The sequence below is a fragment of the Photinus pyralis genome, unplaced genomic scaffold (assembly GCF_008802855.1).
Source record: "Photinus pyralis isolate 1611_PpyrPB1 unplaced genomic scaffold, Ppyr1.3 Ppyr1.4_LG7, whole genome shotgun sequence".
In the NCBI taxonomy this organism is placed as follows: Eukaryota; Metazoa; Arthropoda; class Insecta; order Coleoptera; family Lampyridae; genus Photinus; species Photinus pyralis.
This window is the reverse complement of record NW_022170738.1, coordinates 5,086,733-5,105,758: the sequence shown is the minus strand read 5'-3', so window position 1 is coordinate 5,105,758 and position 19,026 is coordinate 5,086,733. Positions and strand designations below refer to the sequence as shown.

Here is a 19,026-nt window from a genome sequence, read left to right as displayed (position 1 = left end):
TTACACCTTCGCTCTTTCTTAGATCTACGAATTGACGCATACTCCTTCTCACTTTTCGTACATACGTTAAACGAATTTCATGCGATAGAGAGTTTGACAACAAAATCTCCACCTAACCTAACTTAATTTGGTATTTTCCTCTACTATTGTTTAAATAATTTCGAATCTACGAATATGTAAAGCCATGTCTTCAAAGCTTGAAATTCAGTGGACGCCGGCTGCCAATAAGTTTATAACGTGGGGTTCTGAATTGAACTTGTACGAGACTGTGTCGCTTCGAGATGGTTGTATACCAAGTACTGTACTTAGGCTTTAGATTCAAGTCTCAACTTAAATCTTCTTCATTTGTAGCTGTTAAACTATCGAATACAATTGGCGCCAACTTGTTAGCTACCAATTCTACACACCATTACGTGAAATGTATCGATATATATCCCAAGTGTGAAAGCGACTTGTTGCTAGCTATTGGTCAAGTCAATGGTAGAGTTACACTTCTGACGTTTGGTCCGTCTCAGTTTGACTCTTTGTCTTTGCCAGGGAAAGAGTTTGGTAAGTTTCATGTTGTGTTTGCACTGTTAAATGACAGTGGGTGTAAGTTGTAACATTTAACGCTAGAACACTGTTGCTATTTTGTACCGCATAATACTGTTGACACGTAAATTTTACGTACATGGGAAAATGATAGGAAAAAAAGGAGATGTAGTATTATTGGAACATAAGCGAGAATGTAAGGCAATAAAGGGGACACCGAAGGGGACACAATAGTATATTGAAAGACAAGTGTTACAATGCGACCTATTGTAATACGACTATCTTGTGGCACGAGTGGCGACGCGAAGCGTAGCCACGAGTGTCCGCAAGATAGGAGTATTACAATAAAGCATTGTAACACGCGTTTTTCATACTATTTTTTCTATTTCGGTGCTTTAATTTAATTAAAAAAATCATTATCAGAAACTATAGGGAACATTAGAACTAACATGTTTTATGTTGGGAACACTTTTTATGCCGTTAAGTTTTAGGTTGGCAGCGTAGTAAGACTGACATTTTGAAGTTCAAACATGGAAGTACCCTTAGACTATGAAAGAAAGGGGACTGACAATATCCTATCCAGCGCAATGCTGCGCGGTGAAACCTGGGGCGGCCATATTTTCGGAGCCAAAATTTGTTTAATTTTTCATTTTCGTGATTATGCGATCCTTAAGTCTCGAAATATGCGATTAAAAACATTATTGGACAATGGTACATTGTAGTGCACGGAAGTAATAGCCAAAAAACACACGAAAGTATTTCGTTTCACAGGTATAAATTTGAGGTTAGTTTTCGGTGGAATAACAAACAAATGTGGGCTACACTTTACGATCAATATTATCACTCCTCATTCTTTCCTTCTCTAAGGAAGTACCCAATGAAGTACCTGCTTGTACTAACTAGTAACTGCCAACTTAAGAGATGTGTTTCCAAAAAAAAACGACTATAATCACTGTCTTTGTACAACTAACAGTTGTACAAAATCATCATTGTGACACCGAAATAGAAAAATGACTTATTGGCATCGAATAGCATAAATAAACATCCAATTTTTAAATTTTAAAAACAGTAATTTTGTAAAACATTTGGGACACATTTTCAATTTTTAAATGTGTGTTCTCCATAAATTGTTTTTTTACATTTTGGGGCAGTATGTTTTTGTCATTCTTTTCTTTGCTGTGGGGCAAATATGGCAATATACACTTACTATTACTGGTGACACGTGAATCTGACGTGTTGAGCTCAACAAGAAAATGCCGTTTGACCTGCTAAACACCTGAACTTCGAGTAATTAGCGTAAGAGGTCTATACTTAATAGAGAGCACTGCTGGCTAATAGAATCGGGGGCTATTATAAACCATGACTTGGAATTCTTTGGAATACCAACATATTACCATAGGCAGAATCGAGGGCAGAATGATCACCAAATCACATTTCAGACATGCTATAGGTTTATACATTGAACATGGCCAGTGGCGGATTTAAATTTTTTGCGCCCTATACTGTATTCATTTTAAGAAGGTAGCGGTAAAAAGCATAGGGAAGCTTTGACCTTCACTGTGATTGGTTAAAACACGAGGTAGTATTACAATGAAACATAAATCGACTAGTCAATTTTGTAAGGTGGTAGTTTCTGTTGCCAACTAAACTGCCGAAGTGTCATTAGTTGTTATGGTCATAGATTTATTTATGTTCGCAGTGCTGAATATTTCTACTTTACAATAATTTGGTGCCGTTTTATATTTTTCCTGTGTGTTTGTCTTGAAACACAGCGCCATCTACTACCTTCTTATAATGAATGCAGTATAGTTAGAGAGAGAACGCATGATTTTTGCCTAAAAATGGCGGAAGTTACCAGATTCTAGTAACTTTAATGTTAGGGATTGTTCCACCTGTTTGGAGATATCTGTATATATGTTTATAAAACACATAAAACATGACAGTACTATGAAGTTAGGTTATAAAAAATTACAGCTATTCAGATTTTATTTGGCAATTTTTTTAAGTTGGCAGCAAATTTGCCCAAAAATGGCGGATGATTGCGGTACTTTCTATATCTAGTGACTTTAGGCACACCAAAAGGTATGCGCCCCAAAATAATCTTGCATTGTCGATTATCGTTGTTATAGTTACAGTTTGTTTAAACCTCGGTTTAAACTATCTACCAATTCCAATTTATTTCATAATTTTAATTAAAGATTTTTGTCATTTGTATCTTGTTAGGGGATTTATTTTAAAACTTAAAATGTTATCTAAAATAAATATACTTAGTGCAAAAAATGCCGCCCTCTAAAGCTGCCGCCCCTAGGCACGTGCCTATATGTAAATCCGCCACTGAACATGGCAGTATACTAACGGGGCTTCTTCAAAGTAGGCTCCCACAGAAGTGTGAGCCCACAGTTTAGGTGTTTGGTGAATCTGAGGGTGAATCTATTCTTATAAGACGGGTGAAAGTAAGTTCATATAGCTCTGGCGAGCCCACACTTTAGGTGTTTGGTGAATCTTTTATAATAAGTGGGCAACGAGGTGGGTAATATACCTACAGGGCCTTCAAACTTAAGTTGGCACTACCTATTACTAACTTCGTTATTATAAGAGATACGTCAGTTAAATGGAGAACTAGTGTGTTTTTTACACTAATTACAATGGTGGCAACAGATGAACAATTGACAGTCGCGTTCTCAAAATATTGACAAAAACGGACTTTTTTAATGCAACATTCCCTGTATCGCATAGTTCTAAATGTGTAAATGGCATTTTGTCTTAAAAATACAATTATTCTCTTTTTATTTTATTTATTTTATTTTGCCTTTATTTTTATTTTTGAGTGGGCGGGGTTTCAGCTAAGGCTGCTCTACCAACCCAACCCCACTATACATTTACAAATATCCATGCCCAAACCCGGATTCGAACCAGGGACTCTTAGGTCCACAGTCCAGCTTTAACTGATCTGTGCCACACGGGCGTCGAAGACGTAAAGAAACTACTATTTTCTATTTTCGCTTAGATCATATATGCATAAATAAAGCCCCTCATTTACTTTCAATAAAGAGCATACCCAACACAGGCAGAGATAGGTATATTTTGCACCGTAAGTAGAACACCGCACATGCGTAAGAGCATTTTAACATGAAACTACCAAGAATTTAATGTGTCCAGTTTGACTTATGCAAGGAAAGATAAATCTAATTATAAAACACATTTATTAACATATAAAGTTACCAACTTGGACACCAAGATAAAGTGTGTCCAGTGCGATTTCGTCACCAAACATAAATCCAGTCGTAAAGCACATCTTATCATCTAACGTCTGTTAAGACATGGAACTCCCAAGGATTTAAAATGTGACCAGTGTGATTTTATCTCGGATTTTAAAGCGAAATCTGTTACGGCTACAGATTACTTACTATAGTAAGTTCATTTTCTTTACCCTTTGATCGCCCTCCCCCCCCCCTTTCACCTACCTACCTGCTTGAATGAGATTGTTCCAGTAGACTAGGAGAACTTTCGCGTGGCTCGGTTGTTCAATGACTTATTAATACACAACTATAACATTCATTTTGCGTCGCGTTGATAATTAACTTTCCCCCTTAAATATTTTTTTAAATATTACTCCCAGCGAAAAAGTGTATAGAATTTTTTGTGTGGAGAGAAATAATTTCACTATGATAATTCTACGACCAGAAAAATTCTACTGTACGCATTTTTGCAAAAAAACTCGACAAACTTGAATTCAAAATAAAAGCTACTGTCACAGTACCCTCTTCTGTTTTTTGATACGCAGAAAACCTGATGAGATTTGAAAATCAACAAACAAACAGAAGCTCTGCCTAAACAAACAATTTTCAAAAAAACAAAAAAATGTTTTCGAACTCCTAACAGCATGTTTGGTACGAATTAATTTGATTTAATTCGCAAATTAATTCAAAGGACTTTTTAAAAAAAAGTCTTAAGAATTAATTCAATTTTTAGCTTCCTAGCATGTGCTAGGTAGCTATTGCGATAGCCGTTTTTTGAACATTTCAAAATTTCATCAAATGTCGACGTTTTAGACCATTTTAAGCAACTTTTAAAGAATAAAATTTTTTTCCGTCTGTATGTACGTACGTACGTTTGTTGGCAATTTTCTGAGAAAACGGCTCGACGGATTTTGTTGAAATTTTGTATATATGTTTTAGGCATACCGAACAGAAAAATAACGGGCCGGATTTTTGAAAAAAAATGTTGGAGCGCCGTAACGGCATCGAACTTTTTTTTTCAAATAGCAACCTAAAATTTTTATTCTATTATTTGGAAGACCTTATTTTCCTGTGTACAACCTACAAAAAATTGGGCCGGGTTATATTATCAAAAAACGTCAAAAAAAATTGTCAAAGTCAAAAAATTGTGTTGCATATGTGCAAAACGCAACGATCTTGTTTCTGAAGCAATTTAAACGAAATTTCTCTGGTAAGTCCCGTGCGTACATATGTTGGCAATTTTTGGTTTCAGCTAGGAAGCTATCCTGTCAAGAATTAGACACCTGGTTTCCAATGGGGCCAATTTGCATTATCTACCCCGAATTCAAATGTGAAATGGCGTTATGCCAACCGAAAGCCAGTACCAGCAACATGGGACAATCTAAAACACAATAGACTGCTTCGTGCGCCTGCGTTGGGGTCTGGGAGTCACAGCCTTGTGACTCACAGGAATGTCAAACAAAAATCCGAATACCGCCATTATTATTTAGATCATACAGTAGTGTAGTTTGCGTGTTATTGTGAAATTTTGTTCACCACGGTTTTGTCGATCCATTTATTTTTTTAAAAAACTTGTGACAAATAATAGCAAACACTGATTCAAAAGAAAGTTTAATCAGTTCTCTATTACTGAAAACAGAATTGGAAAATTCGAAACCGTACGTGAGTTATCAAGTCCAATTGACGAGTATTGACCAAAATTTAATCAGTTAATTCTTTGACCATTCTCTACCTATTACTGCGAAATCAGAATGAAAATGGAAAATTTTGAAATCGAAACCGTTCGCAAGTTATGTACACAGAAAGATGGCCAGAAAGACAAAGTCCATATGACCAAAAATTGCTGTAAGCAAGAGAGAAAGAAATTGCTTTTTACAACTTGCTTATATGTAAACGCTAGCGCAAGTTACTCTCGGAGAAGTACTATCGCAATTTACTATCCCATATAAACTACGTTTTAGGTCAACACTGGGTGAAAGGCTTGAACAAGGAAGGTCACAAATGTTTCACTGACAGTTAGTCAAAAAAACTTACTCTCTAGAGACAATTAAATAGACCATACAATGGCTCAAATATGTTGACCAATACTAGAAAATACCACGGAATAGCAGGATTACCATGCATGTACAAAAGAATATTCGGCTGTTGTATGACACAATGTCAGACGTTTTGAAAATTGATAGTCTAGCATTGTGTCTTTCCTTGAAATCTACTGCATAAAATTATTATCTCAAGGGATTGCTATAGTAGGGCCACTCTTCAATAATTCCGTTGTTGCCCACCCCTAACATTTTGGAAGATCCCTGGTAAATCAGTGCCATATGCCATTTCTCTCCATAGGTTATTCTCGGAAATGAAGGAATAAATAAATTTTTGAAAGAGGGTATCAACATTATATACCTACATTTTATGTTGTGAAAGATTTTGAAGTGCATTTTACTGTTAGCAAGAATTGTTTATAATTACAGTACCACGTCATCCACGGCAATGCAATGTGGTCGCCTGGAATCCGATAGAAGGAAACTTAATAGCGGCCGGTTTGGACAAGTATCGTTCGGATCATTCTCTACTGCTATGGGATATCATGAAATGTCCAACAGTGAGCGATATGAATGGCTCCGGAAAATTAGTGGTTAACACTATGGCCCCCGGTTTAGAATTGGCAAAACCGGTCGCCGAATTCGGAGTTTCTGAAATGACGCACAGTTTGGCGTGGTTCAATTCGAACAGTAAATGTGTCGCTGTCGGAATGAACCTTAAAAATATTAAATTAATCGATTTTAGAGGTGATGAAGTGTATATAAGTATTAAATCCATAATTATCCATTTGTAGATTCCAGTAAGGCTGTAAATTCGACCTTAACCAAAGCAGTTTATGGGCTATGTATTGACCCTCACAATGATAAGCACTTGGCATCATTTATTGATAACCAAGTATGCGTATGGGATACGAGAAATTTTGAAAAACCCATTGTCACGCTACCGCATAGTAAATCGGTGATTAAAATAGGCTGGTCTCCAACAAGACATAATTTGTTAACCTCGCTCCAAAGGGACAGTTCTGTGATAACTTTATATGATATTCAACACACATTTGTCGGTACCGAAGAAGTTGAACCGTCGGTTCTTGAAAGGGTTATTGTACCCGGTTCTCCACACAACATTACCTCATTTTCGTGGCATCATTCTTATGAAAATAGACTTCTGACTATTGCCTTGTCCGGTTCCGTCAACGATTTCACAGTATGTGACCGGATCACTCTGAACTGGGCGCCGAATTCTAATATGGTCTGGACTTTTGGTAGCAAAACAATGAAGTGCATAAACGATGACACGAGCTTGTACGGTACATTATGCGATATATCTCATAAAATAAAACAAAGAGCCATCGATGGTTACGGACTAAAAGTAAGTTCTAAAATAATCTTGCCGACTGCTTCATGTTGTATATAGGACGATTTTTTAAAAAATGGAGAGTTAATAGACGATGTTATGGTGTCAAAATGTTGGAATTGGCTTCAAATAAGTTCCCAGCTTGTCGAAGAAGGGATTTTAAGAGGATACAATTCAAAGCATCCGGGTGTGCGAGCTGTTTTGAAGATGGATGGAACAATTAATAAATCTGAACTTATATCTATGGCGTGGACTGATCTTGGGAATGTCAATTGTTACAGTTCAGCAAAAATTTATAAGTAAGTCATCTAATAGTACCCTGAGAGGGCACTTTATCTAGTTCCTTCCTATAACAACTCGCACCTTTTTTAAGGCACGAAGATAGAGACAAAGCGTTACATTTGTGCGGTTGGTACTTTGAAAGAGACGTCAGCTCCCTCAGCTTATTTTTGGAAAGACTGCAAAAGGAGCAGGCGTACTCACGCGCTGCGGCAATCTCCGTGTTCAATTTAAAAATCAAGATGGCTTTGGACATTTTAAATCAGGGCTCGGAAAATGGTTTACCGAACTTGAACGTCGTCGCCATGGCGCTCGCGGGCTTTTCAGATGATAAAACGAGCATGTGGCGGCAGTTGTGTTCGGCTACAAGAGCGCAACTCACAGATCCCTACTTGCGAGCGATGTTTGCGTTTCTAACCGCCGAAAATTACAGCTACGAAAATGTTTTGGTACACACCACGTGCTGTATTTCCCATTGTATACTGTCTTTGATTACAGAATGAAGATGGAATGTTGGTTTGTGATCGAATTGCTTTTGCGTGCACTTTTCTCTCCGATTCTAAGCTCCACGACTACCTTCGAAACTTAACGTCACAACTCATTGATGACGGTAATTTAGACGGTATTTTACTTACTGGTTAGTAAATGTCTGTGATTTTACTATTATTATGCGAACATAACTATTCAGGTAATAGTAATGATGGAATTCGTCTGTTACAAAAATATTTGGATACCACAGGCGATATTCAGTCGACTACTATCATTGGAGTAAAGGCTTTTTCGAATGATATGTTTGGAAATGCTGTAAAGGAATGGGTATCGAGGTATGTATTTTCAGCATTGCAATCGCAAACTTATATTAATCATTGACAGTTACCGAAACTTATTGGATACTTGGCAACTGTGGAACGAAAGAGCCTTGTTTGACATAATGCTTAGTTCTTATAGACCTACTGATAAACCGCCACAACAAGTGTATATTTCCTGTAATTTTTGTGGTAAAAGTATATCGGCTTTCATGCAGGGTTTAAATAGGGGTAGGGGTACCTTTTCTAGAATGGGAGGTACCCCAAACAAGTTAAAGGTGTGCCAAAGTTGTATGTTTAGCTTTCTAACTTTCACTTTTCAGATGTCTTCATGTCCAAATTGTCGCAAACCTTTACCACGTTGTGCCATTTGTTTAATGCACATGGGAACGACGACCGGGCTGCACAATAGTGATGATGGAGATAACCGTTTGGCAGAATTTTCACACTGGTTTACATGGTGTCAGACTTGTAGGCACGGGGGCCATGCCTCACACATGATACATTGGTTTAAGTAAGCTGCTCATTGTTTTGTTGTATTATGGTTTTAGAAATACTTTTTCTAGGGAACATTCCGAGTGTCCAGTGACCCCATGTACATGTCGTTGCTTTTCAGTTGACTCATTAAGTAATGAAATTAGTACGTAAGACCAAATTTTTAAATAAATAATAAAACACTATTTTATATGTAGTTACTTTTTAGCGCATTTTCCAACGAAGTTGGATGCGCTATTGCAGCCACTTCCTCTGTCCGTCCGTCGGTCCGAGGCCTTAACTACTCCTACAATTTTCAAGATATTTAGTTCGTTCTTTTTGCATTTGGTAGCGTATCGCTCTGGCACCCGAGTCAAGGAAAATCTTGACGATTGAACTGCGCAATGTTAACTTTTTTATTTGGTTGAAATTTTAATCACAGATACTTGCAGTAAAGGCAACTATATGGCATATAGTAATAATCAGATGTGCGCATGCGCGGACTGCGCAATGCCAACTTTCTTATTTATTGAGATATTTTTTTGAAATTTTAACCAAAGATGCTTATAGTAAAAGCAAACATATTGCGTATTGTAAATATCAGATTAATATGCGCATGCGCAGAACGCACAATATCAACTGCGCAGTAAGTGTAAACTTACTTATTTATGAAGATATTTCTTTAAAATTTTATCGATATATGCCTCTAATAATGAAAAACAGCGCACATAGGTATGGCCTTAGGGCAAAAATCTTTTTACTTGTTTAATTTAGTTCTCTGCATCAGTGGAGGATAGGTAGGTATTGAACTCAAAACGGTAAGGAACTAGAACGCAAAGAAAAGCAAAAACGTATCCTGGTCACGGTACCTCTTTATGATTACAATATTAAATAAACCCAGTTTAAATGGAAACCTAACCAAATGCGAATGCGAGATAAATTATTTTGTAAGAAATAACAACTATTATACAATTTCAATTGTGGCCACTTTGGTCTGACCTATAATAATTAATATTTATGAATCCGATGAACGATTCGTCTCGTTACCACAGTTTTACTTCCATTTTGAAGATTCATATATCTATAGGTACCTATGAACGATAGGTTCGAGTAGTAGAGTAAGGTAAATGTGTTCTTCTGAAAATGGTTCATCTGAACTTCTCCTAGCGGTTTAATCTTTAAGTTTTGTTTAATAATGTTGATGTATTGCTCTATTTTTAGTTATAAATAAGTTGTATATGTAATTAAAATTTTAATTATAATTGGGAGTTTTCTACAGGTTACGATTTCGAAATAATGCATACAACATTATCAGACTTTGTATCTGCACAAACACATTTATAATTAGTATAATTGACCCAAGGTCTGATGATGAAATTGTATTAATCAAGTTTCCTAAAAAGCGTGCAGCATCGTCCAGACCAAAGAGTATCTTTGTATACTCTTTGTCCAGACTGACGAATGTTGCGTTGTAGTTCAATAATGAGCGGTGGTGAATTATTGGTACCATAACAACTCGTTGGCGAAGACGATAAAGGCGATAATCTTCAATTTAGGTGTCTTCCGCCCCAACACGTTTAATCATAACGATCTTCGGTCACAATATCTTGCCTTTATTTCTTCGAATGAAAGGACTAGGTATAAAAGGAAGTTTTTACTAATCAAATGCAAAGACGGTTAATCCACCATATTGAAGACATTGAATTGAAAAATGTCTATTCAGGACCCCTGATGCTCCCCAAAGAAGAAATAAGATAGTGCCTAGGATGGTGCGATAAAAATTTGGCCAATAAAGAATATCATTAATTTTATAGAGATAAGTACTTAATAAACCTCTCGCCAGGAAGGATTGCCGGTCACAGAACACTTGATCCCGGTCTACAATCTATGTTTTTCTAAAGATGTGAGCGACTTCCGGGATAGTATCGTGTCAATGTTGAACAAAAAGACTTTTCGTTCAACATTGGCACGATCCTATTCCGGAAGTCACTCGCATCTTAAGAAAAACATAGATTGTAGATCGACACAAGGTGAGCTGTGACCGGCAATCTTTCCTGGCGAGAGTTATCTACCTCTGTTATACAAACAACTATTGAGGAATAACGAATAAGAAGTCGGTTCATAGATTCTTTTTTTAAATGACAGTATGAGTAGAAGTTGTTCAACATTACATTTTACAAGAAATATATGAATAATTTATGTTTCCAGAATCACGAAAGTCTTTTTACATCGTCAATAATTTTTTATGTTAATATCAAACGATGACTAATGCAATAGTTGCGATAGTGTTGCTTGAGCCAGTTTAAAAACAAACGAGATAAAAGCAGATCATGATACTATAATAATAATAATGATAATATAATAATAATGATTATTATAGTATCATGAAAGCAGATGGCAATACATTTTTGTCTATCCAAGACAAACGGACCTAAGTCACAAGGTATCTATACTTACTTTAGGTGTAGGTATTCATATTTTCAAATTGACAATATATTACTACTCGTTATATTATTTAACACTCTTAAGAAATATAATATAATCAGTACAATATATTCCATTCCATATACTGTAGCATATATGAACTCAACTCGCAATATTTAATCTTTGTTTTAGATACTCGTACGTTGCACTCATCAGGGTGCGATATGTACCTACATCAATGTTATAGAGGCACTTCTTTTTGTGATAAGTTGAATTATTTAGCAATGGATATAGTCGCATTTGTTTATTGTTGACTTTGCCAAAAGAGAGTTAAGATCAATAATTTTGGTTCGACTTTTGAGCAACAAATGGCCAATAAACTCGTTGTAGAATGTCCTAGTGCAGATCTAAAGGAGGCCGCTCACTTTAAAAAAATGAGCAGCGTGTGGTGGGACTTGAAGGGAGAGTATCATGGTCAGTACCTTTACGATTCAAACGTAGTACCATACATGGTGGAAGAGATCATTAACTCTGGATTGCTCGATATAAAATACGCTGAGAGTGAGAAACCATTTACAGGATTGAAGATTTTAGAAGTGGGCTGTGGAGGTAAGATTACCAACTGGTTAAAAAGTTAATACTTTTGTTATATTAAGGGGGAATTATGTGCGAAATGTTGTCAAAATATGGTGGTGATATCACAGGAATTGACATAAACAGCTATGTTCTGGAGGTTGCTAAAGAACACCTGAAAAGCGCCGATCCAAAGATTACGAACATAAACTACATTTTACAATCTGCAGAAGAGCACTGTTTAAGTAATGCCGAGAAATACGACTTGGTCGTATTAAACACTGTCATTCAACACGTGGTTGAGAAAGACGTACTGCTGAAAAGCTGCGTGCGCTGCCTAAAACCTGGCGGCTCAATATTCATAAGTGGGTTTAGCCAAACATGGATCGCCTGGTTTCTGCTTGAAATCTTAGCGGAATGGTGGGGTACTTTACCTAAGGGTAATTCCGAGTGGAGAAAATTTATTTCAATTGGAGATCTTGAAAACATGATGAAGTGGTGTAAGTGGAAACAAAGAGTATAGAACGTAACGTTATATACTCTTTGGTTGGTATGGAACTTTCTGGAAATCTTTTGCTCTTAATTCAAATTTTAGACAAGTGCAAATTAATCGCTTCCAAAGGCATATATCATAATCTCTTTACCGATACTTGGACCATGGGTAGATGCCACTCAATGTCTTATGCTGCGCGCTTCGTCAAACAAGAATGAAAAAATTATATATACTACCTAGGTACTCTCTAAGCACAATAATTAAGTGCAAAGTAATTAATTAATAAATAATATAGCGACATGTGTAGTCATTATATAGTGTTAGATAAGATGAACACACAGAAGCCGGATTCGGCTCCCAGTTCTGCCAGATATCTTGGACGTTATCTCAGCCTCTAAAATTAAGCAACAGTACCTATGTGACAGTATCTCCGGAATAGTACCTATAATTATAATAGACGGAGGGATAGAATCCTCGCCATAATCTCCGTGAAATTCCGTCCAGGTACGGCTGGGATAAGAGGTTATTTATTTATTATCCCTCTCTTGTTCTGGAATCTCAACAAGCTTTCGCAGTAGAGGGCAATAACCAACGAGAGAGTTGGCGAGTTGTGAAGTTGAACTAGTGCACTAGAAATTTAGTACATATTAATATGTGATCTTTATTTGTAATTAGAAAATTAATTGCGTGTTCAAGTCAGTTCAAGCATTGGTTCAAGACAGCCTCGAGTTCTTAAGAAAAATGCCTTTCAGGTAGGATAGGATTAAGGGGTTGTATGTTTTCACGTTTCGCAAACGGCAGGCTTAACTCAATTCACTTTCAAATTAGTACAATTTCCCTTAAAAACCTGCTAGAAATAACAAATAACCATGTGCTGTGACATATCTAGATAATCAATTGTAGCTAGATACAGTAGCTAGATACCTACTTTTATCGCTAGATATTTTCCGTGTATCTATTATAGATACCTACCTACATACCTATGTAGATATTTTTGAAAAACGATGTCGCTCTAACTAGATACATTTTTCATTGCATCTGGGCGTTTTAGATCCTTAAATAATTTTTTTTTGTGTATACATATATTGTTTGTCAAATATAAAAATTTAATACAATTATAGAGTTAATACATTACTTACTTACATAAAAGTACGCACGAAAAAACAAGCACCAAAAATATCCTACCAAGTCCGAGGTCTAGCATTAAATAAGTTTTGATTCGATGGCTCTAAGTGGACAATTCCACTTTGACATATACAATTGTCAAACTGAACTGATGCTTATATACGCACGCTTCAAAATTCAACAATAAATTCTGCCTAGCGAGTAGTGTTGTTATTGTAACGTAATTTGCGCCATTTTTCCACTTGCATTTCTCTTCCCTCTTATTATCCGATCACAAATGGGATTTATTATACATGAGTGGATCTCGGTCCTCGGTAAAATAGGTGAACGTTTGCAAATTTGAACTCTTAATTTGAATTTGAGTATTTATCTCCTTTTAGTTAGACGTTAATGTTTTTAAAATTCAATTCCAGGGCCTTCTAGACTTCTTTTTTCACTATTATGCTATCTAGATAAAAAATATATGTATCTGTGCCTAGATACCACTGAAGCAAATGTATCTATTAGATAAAATTTTCCGAGTGTATCTGTATCTAGATACCCAAATAAAAGTATCTGTCACAACACTGAGAATAGCCCAATGTTTACAAACCGCTCCCACCAATACACGCCATTTGTAAATGACATCAGCGCCTCTAGTGTTAATCTGAATCGCGAATGTACATTATTTCATTTACATGACTCGGTTTGGTGACGCGTGTTGTATATTTTTATCAAACGGAATCAGTATCATCTCATGAATTTGAAATAATGGGAATTTGATCTAACAAAATGACAAGTATAAAAATAGGAATGAGAAAATTAAATTAATAAATAATAAAATACATTGAACAGTGATCTTAAACGAAAAAACAATGAATGCGTAAGTTTCTTAGATTAATTGTTAGCTCTCCAACTTAAGTGTAGCCGTTTCTATTATTTTTAGAAAGCTGGACTGACCATTTTGTGATTTTTTTACCTCAAGCAAGATCACAATAGGTAGCAGAAGTAGAAAATTCAGTACGAGAGGCACAATGACTAGGCCTCCAAACGAGAATCTTCCAACAATCAAATTAGTTGTTGTTGGAGATGGCGGCGTTGGTAAAAGTGCAATTACGATACAGTTTTTCCAAAAAATGTTCGTTACCGATTACGATCCGACTATCGAGGATAGCTATCTGCAACATGTTGAGGTTGATGGACAGTGGTGTATTTTAGACGGTAAGATTTTCTCTTTTAAATGAGATGAATGTATTCAAACCGTTACTAACAGTTTTAGATACTGCAGGCCAAGAGGAGTTTAGTGCAATGAGAGAACAGTACATGAGAAAAGGAGACGGTTTTCTCTTAGTCTATTCTGTTACAGACAAAAACAGTTATGAAAATATTATTCATTTTCATACTCAAATTCTCCGCGTTAAAGATAGGTGAGCTATTTAAATTAGTAGTTTTGTTATTAAAGAAGAATCTTCACGTTTATTATTTTATAGAGATGTGTATCCTATGCTATTGGTTGCCAATAAGGTTGACTTAGTTCATTTGCGTAAAATAACCGAAGAGCAAGGGCGTGAATTAGCTCACAAATTAGGAATACCGTATATCGAAACAAGCGCCAAAGATCCGCCTCTCAACATTGATGCCACTTTTCATGAAGTGAGTTATCTTTTTGCAAAACATTTTTTTTTAAATTTTGTATTGTATCAAGCACTGTATACAGGGTGTCTAAGCTCAAATCAGATTGCACCTGTAAACTTGGTAAGTATTTTTTGAAGATGGAAATTTTTGAATTTTCTCCTGTATCTCTTAGGCAAGCCAAAAATGTGTAAATTTTGCTTTTACCATTTTAAGTTTGACCCAAACAGAACAAGTGACATCTATATATTTTTTTATTGACAATTACGGACAATTACGAAGATACCCTATAAGGGTCGAGAATGGGACAAAGTTGCCCCTTTTTCTGACTATAAAAACGCATTTCAAATTCAAAAATTTTTTTTAAATAACTAGATACCGAAAAACTGAAAATGTCTGTAGCTTAAACGGTTGGAATCTGAATCTCCATAATCACGCTAGATGCAGAAGGTACAGGTTACTACATATTTTCATATTTCCTTTGGGCGCCATATTGGATTTTTACGGAATGAGAGGACAAAAAAGAAATTCATTTGAATCGCATTCCCATCATCCAAAATTAGGAACAAGCTGGACCGCTCGTTAATAATCAAAGCAATCAATTGATAGTTGTACTTTTGGAGCGATTTAAGGGTTTAGTTTTGAAATGTCCCGCCATAAACTAATAACTACATAATTTTACTGAAAATATAGGTAATTGATTGCGTATTCGTTTGTTTGTACGTTATCTACCCTCACTGTTAAGTGATACTTTATCTACTCTTACTCTAGATATTTATAAAATAAATAAACGTGTTTGTCATAAAAGTATGATATACCTACAGTATTAGTATTTTGATGGGAAATTTCGATATTCGACTAGACCAAGATAATATGAAGAAAAGATTCGTGGGACCCATAAAGGCCAATGCGCACATACGCGCCTTAAGTACTACTAATCGCGTCATACGTTAAATTTATCTGACAGTTAATTTTTATGGAAAGGAATGTATTTTTAATCACATAAAAATCCAATACAGTTCCCATTTATGAAAATAGTTTTAAACAGAATTTAAATATGCAAAACATTGCCCATTGACCTTGATCTCCATCTTCATCTTGTTTTAGGACACCCTGTATATGCGTTTAGTCATGGTTATCAGAATGTTCTGTCCTCGGTTCTGTCTTAATAATTTATTATTATCCAAAGGTTGTGCGCATCATCAGAAATCAACCTCAGGCGGATTTAGAAAAGCGGAAGAAGAAAAAGCTGCAGGTTTTGAATAAATGTGTGTTACAATGATTGATTTCGGTTGTCCCGGAGACTTGGTTTAGGCTGTAAACAAACGGTCCTAATTTTTTGTCATTTTATGCACAATTTTAAAATGGTAAGGAGTTAATAGAATTTATACTGTTGTTGTCAGTTTTAAAGAAATTTTGGTCAATTTTTTGAACATATTTAATAATATGGCAAAGATGTGAATTTGTTAGTGTCTGGTTGTTTGCTGCTTTTAGTACCTACGTCTTCAGAGAAAGATGAAATTTGTGGCATTTTATGAGGCTGATTGCCTCTGTTAAAATTTTATGAAGACATTATTCGGGATTTAGATTAACAGAGACTTCTAGTGGCAGACATTGTAATTAATACAGGTGGGAGAAGGCCACTGTTTTAAATTGTCAATTATTAAAGCACGACACATCGAAAATACCGATTGTTGATTTTGTGGTCAGTGTAATTATCACATGAATAGTAACGCTGTTTTAAAGCATAATCGACGTAAGGGAGTGTCGGCGAGTTGCTGTTACAAGACAGCCTCGAGTTTTTAATAAAAAAGCCTTTCAGGTACGATAGGATTGAGAGGTTTGGTATATTTGCAAGTCTCAAAAACGGCGGTAGAAACTCAATTCACTTTAAAACTAGTACAATTCCACTTAAAAAGTGATAAAATAACCCTATGTTTTCAAACCGCCCCCACCTACAGTCGCCATTTGCAAATTACACCAGCGCCTCTAGTGTTAATCTGAATTGCGAATAAAGACGTTCAAAATTTTCAAATGAATCAAAGTAATAAAATTGCCAAAATAATTAAAATCTAGAATTATGCTCCTTTCCATTTTATCAGACGCCACTATGTACTTGATGTGCCAGTATTCTATTTCACTTTAAATAACAGTTAGCATTTACATTGGAATACTTTTATATACTAGAAAAGTTTTACAATTTGTGTTTTATTAACACAATGAGAAACTGAACTAAAATGCCAAAGATTAATTTTTTGTGATGAAAGTATAGTTGTAATAATAATTCCAGTGGTGTTCATATACTAAAATAACTGATACCAAAAAATGTTTTGTGTTAACTGTAAGCAGTGACCTAATAAGAGTAATTTTCTCCTATGCTTCTTACTATAGGTACTTTTATTAACTCACTGCGTGTAAACTTTTGCTATTGTTGCATACATAAATAAGGCTGTAAGTTTTGCTCATTGTTTAGTTGTAAACATTCACTTGAAACACAATGGCCAATAATTGTTTGCAACGACTATTCATTTCTATATCGCTTATTTACCTGTGATTTGTGTACCTAATTATAAGTACACATATTTTTTTCTTATTTAAATACCATTTTACCAAAGGTTTGTTGAACTATGCATATAAGATGCAAAGTTTTATATTGTCGTAATCACAATTTTTAGATACAAAAAATATTCATACATTGTTCCATTGTTAATCACTTTTTGTTAGCGAAATAAAAAATGTGAATTTTTAAATAAATATCGGTGTAGGTAGTTATATACATAAATTATTTATTTTGCATTAGTTTGTTAACAAATGCAGTTGTAAAAGTCAATTTCTATACATGTAATAAGAATAAATGTTTCAAAGATTTATTTTACATATTTGACGTGAACCTACATGGGAATTACTAAATATCTTTGTCCAACTAAAGTGAGTCTTAAAATCAGACGAGAGGTGAAGGCGAAAATTCTTCCAATTGGTTTACGCACGTTTTAAAATTGCCGCCAGATTCATTTGTATCAAATATCTGGATATTGTCCATTTCCAGCAAGTCCCCTTTTAATGCAAGGTTCTCTCCTTTTATTTTTTACTTGTAGATCTGGGTTGAAGTGTACAGAGTGGCGCATTTAAAGCGATACACCCATAATAAGTGGAAATGTGATATCGCAATGTGTGATTTTTAATTGGTTTCTTATGCTCTTGCTGCAAAGCCAATCATTTTGTGTGTTGAATTTTTTTTAGGCTTTTGGACCATAGTGGTGTATTTAAGACATACAAATTTTAAGGGACACCATATTGCGAATATTATCAGTCCATGGGTTGAAAGACGTATGGCCTCAAACCAATTAGCTAAGGGGGTGCATAGTTGGTGTGGCCGCGTAGATCGCAATAGCCATAGTGAAGTCAAAAAACCCCCATTTAACAAAAACAGAGAGCTCTTTATATCTTTACCATTTACAAAAAGAGCTTAGTAAAAAGGTTTTTATTAATTTTAAAATGAAGTTGGGTCTGTGATGTTTCATTAAATGAATAAACAATGTTAAAGTATTTGGCCATTTAAAATCTGAATTCGTAAGCTTCGCGGCAAGAAGAAAACATATCCAGTGCCGTAGCTTGAATTTTTCTCCCAAAATTAAATGCATAAAAGCGGGAACGATTCAAATTTAAAATTGCCAGATACTGTAGCAGCGCAGCTTACTTATTTAGTAAGCTGTGGTAGCAGCACAGAGAAGAGCTTCCAAAATTTTTGTATAACTAACGCTTTTCAAAAAAATTTGAGAAGACAATCAAGTTACAAATAACTTAATGTTCAACTCCGCTGAACTGGGATACGATTTTTTGTGAACAAAAAATAAAAAAAAGTTTTCATCCAAAGAATAGGACCTAAGCCCCCCGGACGCCAGCCGAGTGTACTTGACACTAGACCATTATGGCACACATTCAATCGTTATTAACTTAGTTCGCATTCCGAAACACTAAACTTGTGGGGAAAGGCGCTACGCTTGTTATCAATTAAAAACCTAACGCTTGCTCGTAGGCATACTTTCTGTTTACTGCAAATTAAACAAGCAAACACTCT

At 35.5% G+C, this 19,026-nt stretch overlaps 3 protein-coding genes across 5 annotated transcripts; all 3 read left to right on the top strand.

The window, feature by feature from the left end:
* The first annotated feature begins 48 nt into the window (after positions 1-48).
* On the top strand, positions 49-8,935 carry LOC116175705 (GATOR complex protein MIOS-B). Of its 2 annotated transcripts, XM_031493949.1 has the most exons (11): positions 53-296; positions 352-549; positions 6,239-6,556; positions 6,604-7,178; positions 7,224-7,462; positions 7,537-7,891; positions 7,941-8,079; positions 8,131-8,266; positions 8,316-8,526; positions 8,572-8,762; positions 8,815-8,935. In XM_031493949.1, exons 1-11 carry the CDS (start codon positions 185-187, stop codon positions 8,894-8,896), a joined length of 2,556 nt encoding a protein of 851 aa, XP_031349809.1. In that variant the 5' UTR covers positions 53-184; the 3' UTR covers positions 8,897-8,935. The 2 variants fall into 2 exon arrangements, with proteins under 2 accessions (XP_031349808.1, XP_031349809.1); XM_031493948.1 differs by having other exon boundaries at positions 49-296; positions 8,316-8,762.
* Positions 8,936-11,106: 2,171 nt separating this feature from the next.
* LOC116176992 (ubiquinone biosynthesis O-methyltransferase-like) lies at positions 11,107-12,514 on the top strand. The gene is made up of 4 exons (XM_031495846.1): positions 11,107-11,165; positions 11,339-11,755; positions 11,803-12,219; positions 12,315-12,514. The coding sequence occupies exons 2-4, from the start codon at positions 11,515-11,517 to the stop codon at positions 12,428-12,430; spliced, it is 774 nt and encodes a 257-aa protein (XP_031351706.1). The 5' UTR covers positions 11,107-11,165; positions 11,339-11,514; the 3' UTR covers positions 12,431-12,514.
* A 1,529-nt stretch (positions 12,515-14,043) lies between these two features.
* On the top strand, positions 14,044-17,437 carry LOC116176560 (ras-related protein M-Ras-like). 2 transcript variants are annotated; one of them, XM_031495184.1, is made up of 5 exons: positions 14,044-14,199; positions 14,263-14,537; positions 14,590-14,743; positions 14,807-14,969; positions 16,138-17,437. In XM_031495184.1, exons 2-5 carry the CDS (start codon positions 14,351-14,353, stop codon positions 16,228-16,230), a joined length of 597 nt encoding a protein of 198 aa, XP_031351044.1. In that variant the 5' UTR covers positions 14,044-14,199; positions 14,263-14,350; the 3' UTR covers positions 16,231-17,437. The 2 variants fall into 2 exon arrangements, with proteins under 2 accessions (XP_031351044.1, XP_031351045.1); XM_031495185.1 differs by having other exon boundaries at positions 14,140-14,199; positions 14,244-14,537.
* Positions 17,438-19,026: the final 1,589 nt, after the last annotated feature.